Here is a 6,131-nt window from a genome sequence, read left to right as displayed (position 1 = left end):
TGTGGTTGTAAAAACGTGTACTTGTCTTTAACAGGCCGTTGTGGCAAAAACAAAAACCCAGCCCCTCCAGGTCCGTGAGCGCCGTCGACCGCGGAGAGCCTCGGTGTGAATCTGGAGATTTGTGTCTCCGCTGCCCTTCGCGTGTGATCCCTCCCCTCGCGCTGCTCACAAAACGTGTGTGTGCAGCGCGCGACTGAGGTCGGGTTGGGCTACTGCTACTTTCACGTGCTCCTCGTAAATATAACTAATAGGCATTAAAAAATGATTTAGGTTGAAAATACACATAGTGTAACACAGGTGGTATCGGTATGGTGTTGTCGGGGGCATTTTAAATAATATTTTAGGAAGACAAAAGGAAGCTGTAGCCAGAGAAGAGAAGAGGAAATCCTTCTGGACACACAACGTTTGAATGTAGCCTGCCTAGTGCTTATCAGAGTATGTTAAAAACAAATAACAGCCACAGTGAGAAAGGGGTTGTTACGTAGCTTGTATTGTTAGACTAGCCTTTATAACAGCAATTGTCATTAATATGTATGCAAGCATAAGAAAATGGAAAAATGGCAATTCCCATAAACAGACAGTACTTGAAAGCAGCACGGATTAAGCCTAGTGTGTGTGTGTGTGTGTTGTTGTGTTGTGTGTGTGTGTGTGTGCGCTCTCGCTGCGCTCTGTTTGTGAGGCAGAGAGTTGCGTGCGAAGAGCTCGACATGTCATTCAGAGGAATCCGCCACCTGAAACGCGAGGAAGTGAAGGCGACTCAATTGGGTATAAAGCATCAGCCAACATCTGCCCCGAGCAGTGCAAAGCTGATGAAAACATCAGCTCGGAGCTCACAGAGGACCTCTCCGATTTGTTTTATTTCTCTTGGATTTATCATTTGGCATTACCGAGTCGGTGCACCCAGGGACGCATCTCTTTTTTTGCACTTAAAGTGAATGTGGCTCAACAGCAGACATTATACTGGAATTAACTGATACCCGCCGAGATTCTGGGTGAGTGCTTTTATTGTTGTGATATTTTTGTGCCATGTTATTAACATTATTATTCTATTGTTTCTTTACTGGCATCCTGCATGTCTTCTGTGCTTTTTAAAATATTGATCAGATAAGTTGCTTGTATGTTATTTTATTTTGAAACTACTGGCAATTATTTATAGGCTATTGAGCTTTGACGCGCCATCAATCTTAATAATTAGCCAATGCACAGCCTGTTTTGTTTACATATTAACTAAGGGTAATTAGGGTTATTTTGCTTTAATTTTAGGGATGCGGGGATTTACTGCAAATGTCACCCCAAGGAGTGACTTTTAGTGGCATAATGTGCAACAACCGGTCGGGTCTGAATGCTCACTGTGTTCCATGTGTTAAGTTGAAGTTAACTCTCTCTATCTCACCCGCAGCGCACCTGTTACCTCCACGGAGCGCAAGACCATGATCCCTCCGGGAGACTGCATGTATGCGGGCCGAAAGAGGAGGAAGCCCATCCAGAAACAGTTAAGGAGCGCTGCTGAATATGTTCCATTTGTTGTATGGCTTCTTGCAGACTACTGGCCGCACATTTTGTGGGTGGCTTTTATTTTTTTATTTTTTTTACTACCCTGCTAATGTACAGGGGACACTTTACTCTCATGATTTGGTACGTTAAAGAATAAAAGGAAAGTTACTGAGCTGCAGCAACATGAAGGTGGAAATAACGGTAGAAGCTCCAGTTGGTGTTGACTGGACTTTAAATAGAAATTGAGCACAGAATAAAATTATATATATTAATCAGATATATCAGTGAGAATAGCTTTATTTGTTGCAAACATACTGTTAATAATATAGCACTTATTAATAGTTGGCTATTATAAAGTGGTTGTTTATTTGTATATACGTTTATATGTGTATTTGCCTCCCTAATTATTGGCAGCAGAATAACATTTAGCATAAATTTATACATATATATACATATATTATGTTCAATCTACATACGTGCAGGCAGTGTGTGTTTGGTTGATGGTATTTTAGTTGTCCATTGTTTTTGATGAAAAGGGGGACAACTGTTTTTGGAGGATCTTATCGGCTGATGTCATGAATAGTGAATCTAGGTTATATAAGATTTTGAAGAGGGAAGTGGTAATATAACAGGGCCTGTGGCATTTATAAAGTTTTCATGTTTTGCCTTGCCTTTGCTGCAGAACTGAAAGGAAATCTTTGCCACATCAAATCGATACTGTTTGTGCAATGGGCACACCTATACTCTTGAAATTCTAGTCTGCAAGTTATTTTAGGATATTGAATTATAATTCAGTGCATCCTGTTATTCATTGATCTTAAGCAATGCTCTTTTAAAAAAAATTGAAATGTTCTTGTTTTGGCTCCTTCAGTTCCTAATAAATACTGTGGGACTTCCAAGTGAAGTAAACTTTTTACTACTTGAGTTTAGCTGAATAATCCTTGACATCCACTCGCATTCCTGTGTGTATTTTCCAGTCATAACTTATGGAGAATAAGTGATTATGAGTTGTTTCATCAGAATACAACAAAGTCAGTGCAATCATGTAAAAGTATTCCGTCTCTGTGGAGATGAACGCAAACTCTCAGCTGTGGAAATCGGAGCTGACCATTACATATGCGGATCATGTTAAGTTCAGCTGGTGAAGCTGTGGTACACTTTACTAAAATACACAAATAACTCTGTGCCTGAGCAGCAGTTTAAATTCTCTATGTCACCAGGGAGGATGCAGTATATGTCCAACACATTTACTGACAGGAGTTGCTAAGAGGGAAGGAACGGCCACAGAGTATTTGAGTAAATACAAATATCTTTCTTTAATGTAAACCTATTTGAAGATTTGAAGGAAGAGAACCTTGACTCAACTGTTTGTTTGTTTTTGTCCTGTTGTGAAGAAACAAATCTTACTTGTCATCGGAGGAAACAAACCAGTGGTGCATGGTGTATTGGGGAAGGCTGAGTCAAAAGGAAATACAGTTTAAAAAAAGAGGGACTTGTGTAGAGTGTGGTTTATTTTGTTGTATGTCTACTTGGGTTGGCTTGCCAGAGTCAGACAAAGCGTGATCCTGTAGTTTATATCGCTATAATGAGGAACAAAACTGACAGGTAACTATTTATGAATTCATACTAATGTTTCCTCTAATAGTTTAGTGTCCTATTTTCACCCAATAAACAGTTTTAAGAGTCAGGTATTACTCAAATTTTTCCCCAGAAACTGAGCGGATATGAGCGTTGTGAAGTTTTGTGTGGTGAAATACATTAAATGCAGGATATTAGCCAGAGTTTAGAATTATATCACTGATCATGAATAACATTATCTTTTAGCCCAAGACCATCAGGGGTCGGCAATCTCTAAAAAAAGGCCTGTGTCATGTGGTGTGGATGAGTTTCAATCTAACTTTGCAATTAACAGTAGCGGCTCCAACAAGTGAAGTTAACCAAGTTAATCCGTGTCTGTGTGCTGCTGTCACTTACTGCCTGCTGCGTAAGTGTGCTAAAACGGTTCTTATTTTACAGCTGAATGCATGATCTCTGACAAGTCTGTCCACACACACGTCCCGATGGCCATTCAACCCCATCTATCTCTCTCCCCTCTCTCCGTCTTGTCATCAGGAAGCCGTCTTCCTCCAATGAGAAAACCAACCCGTCCAAGCGGCACAGAGACAGGCTGAATGCTGAGCTGGACCGGCTGGCCAGCCTGCTGCCGTTCCCCCCGGATGTCATCTCCAAGCTGGACAAGCTGTCCGTGCTGCGCCTCGCAGTTTCCTACCTCCGCGTCAAGAGTTTCTTCCAAGGTAAAGATGACATTTGTTGTGACAGGTTGGGGGGCTGGGGTATTTGGTTTGTTGTTGTTGAAATTTGTCTTTGAGTTCGTAGTAAGCTGCTCAGTTGGCATTAACATGGGGTTAATGAGATATCTGCTGCTGTAATTGACTTATAGGTCAATGTTAAATCTGAAATCAGATGCTACATAAGTATACAACAATATTTTATCAATATTAGTAGTAGTAATGTGTATTTGTCATAGTAATATCCTGGTTTCAGGAAAAGAAAAGAAAAATACTATTTTGCAGTATTGTGGAAATTGTCACTTTAAATATTTTCTACATCACTAATCCTTTGAAACCCTGTGCTGAATGCTGTTGTTAGGGGTCCAGGACTCAAATATGTGGCTGAAACAGAAAGAGATTATGCTCAGTAAATGAATCTGTTTTGCTTCTATCTGCATTCTTTCTCTCATATGTCAGCAGTGCATCCAGTTATAGTAAACTCTTAGAATAACCAATGAAACGTTTTCTATGGGCCTCATGAGTAAGAATCCCCCAGGCTCTATGACTTGAACTGAGATAAGAGCTACTACCTGACAATGTAAGGCACAAAGGATAAATTGTTTGCATTATAGGGGGTGTGCTCTTCTGCGTTGTCTTTAATCAAGCTTTTCTTTTTTTTTCCGGTCACTATATTTTGTGGTCATGCCCCATTAGCTGATATTGAAGAGAATGTATTTCTTATGTTATCTCATTCTCCCGTGTTGCTGATACTCCCTTTTTGTCTTGTAGTCACATGTAATTAAAAGGCATTTCAAGGCACACTCTTGTTTTCCCACCCTCCCACCATCCACTGAACGCCTCCCTTCCTCTCCTCATGTTACTCCACAATCCACTTCAAATATTCATGGGCCGCTTCAGAACGCGTTTCGTTGCCGCCGGCCTTCAGCGGCTGCCTTATCAGCACAGAGGCTACTGGCACAGCTGGATGCGGCAGCTCTGAAAAACAAGAGTTAGTATTTTATTGAGAAGAAAGACGCATTTCTCTCTGTCTTGCCAGGGAAGATCCTTGCAAGTAGAAAGAGGAAGCTGTGGAGAGGTCCTGTGAGGCTCACTGCCTTCGTAGTCCTGGGGGCTGAAAAAAGTCCACATCCAAAGTGGTTTTCTTGGAGTTGGCAAGGGATTTGTAAAGTTCTGACCAGCTGAAGGTTTTGCAGCCATCTCCTCTCCGACACATGTGTCTCCCCTCTTTCACCTTCTCCTCCTCTGATCCTTAATCTCCATCATCTGCTTCCATGGTTTGGCATGGCACCCAACAGCTGGCATCCTCTTGGCCGGAGTCATGCAACTTTACACACACACACTTACTTGTTTTACCCTGAATGCTCAATTAGCTTAGCCATCACGCAAAGTTGCAGCATAGGTGCTAATCGGACTTATTAAAGGTGTCTTTCCCGGATAAGGGATCACGCAGAGATAAAGACAGCCACCGCTGCCTCAATGAAGAGTGCTGACGAGTGTCAGTGCCAAGCGAGGGCTCTAAGGGGCCCTCCCTATTGGAAAATGGAGAAGGCTCAGTCATGTGTGTGAAACTGCTAAAAGTGTTGAAAGGTGTGTTGAAAGTGAGTGGTGATATTGCTTGTGTATTGTCTGACAGTGCTAATAGCTTTCTGTGCACACCTTCTGTAGTCACAGTAAGCTTTTTAGGCATTAATATTAACAGTAAATGTGGCATTTATCAGGAGTTATTTTAGGATCTCCTCCTCTGAACTCTCTCCTCTATTAACACCAGAGCCTCTATTTGTTTGCTCTGCCTCTGCTGGATGCCTTGTTATCAGTGGCAGTAGTGACCAGCTTAGCTGTCTTTTGATGCTACACTAATGAGATTAATCAGAGTGGAACATGAGGGATTTTTGGCTCTGTACACATGTGCAACCTCTGCCCTCCCTCTCTGTGGTCAACTGCCTTTACTCTCACAGTTTTTCCACTGGTATTTAAACATGGAGTGTGTCCAGAGCTTTTCCAGATAAATCTAAGATGAGCAGCAAGTACATATCCACATCCTTCCTGTGGTTGGAACAACAGTCATAATCTGCTCTTTTTTTTTTACGCTTCAACTTTTTTGAAAAGTGAGTCATTCACTGACAGCATGCTATGAAACCACAAAACCTGCAACCTTAAGTTTCGTTTAGATCTATAAACAGTTTCAGTCAGAGAAAAACAATTAAGATTTTTACTTCTTATACTGATGCAGTTCTCCTTTTTGTCCACAGGGGGGGACTGTGTGAAGTTGCTACTCAGTCATAACTGATGTCCAGTTCAGTTTGTGGTGACTAAGTGGGTACAGGATTTGGCTGTACTGTATAATAT

General features: G+C 41.5%; 1 protein-coding gene across 1 annotated transcript in view; it reads left to right on the top strand.

Annotated features, from left to right (window-relative positions):
* Positions 1 to 662: 662 nt before the first annotated feature.
* The window catches only part of ahrra (aryl-hydrocarbon receptor repressor a), a gene marked incomplete in the record, with an annotated part of 62,644 nt that continues 57,175 nt past the window's right edge, over positions 663 to 6,131 (top strand). The window contains 3 exon segments of the mRNA XM_035654710.1: positions 663 to 992; positions 1,400 to 1,492; positions 3,607 to 3,788. Coding sequence (XP_035510603.1) covers positions 1,431 to 1,492; positions 3,607 to 3,788 — 244 coding nt within the window.

Source organism: Morone saxatilis, unplaced genomic scaffold (genome assembly GCF_004916995.1).
Source record: "Morone saxatilis isolate NCDOM2014 unplaced genomic scaffold, NCSU_SB_2.0 Contig0, whole genome shotgun sequence".
In the NCBI taxonomy this organism is placed as follows: domain Eukaryota; kingdom Metazoa; phylum Chordata; class Actinopteri; family Moronidae; genus Morone; species Morone saxatilis.
Note: the sequence above shows the minus strand (reverse complement) of the source record. Positions and strands in the feature narration are given on the sequence as shown.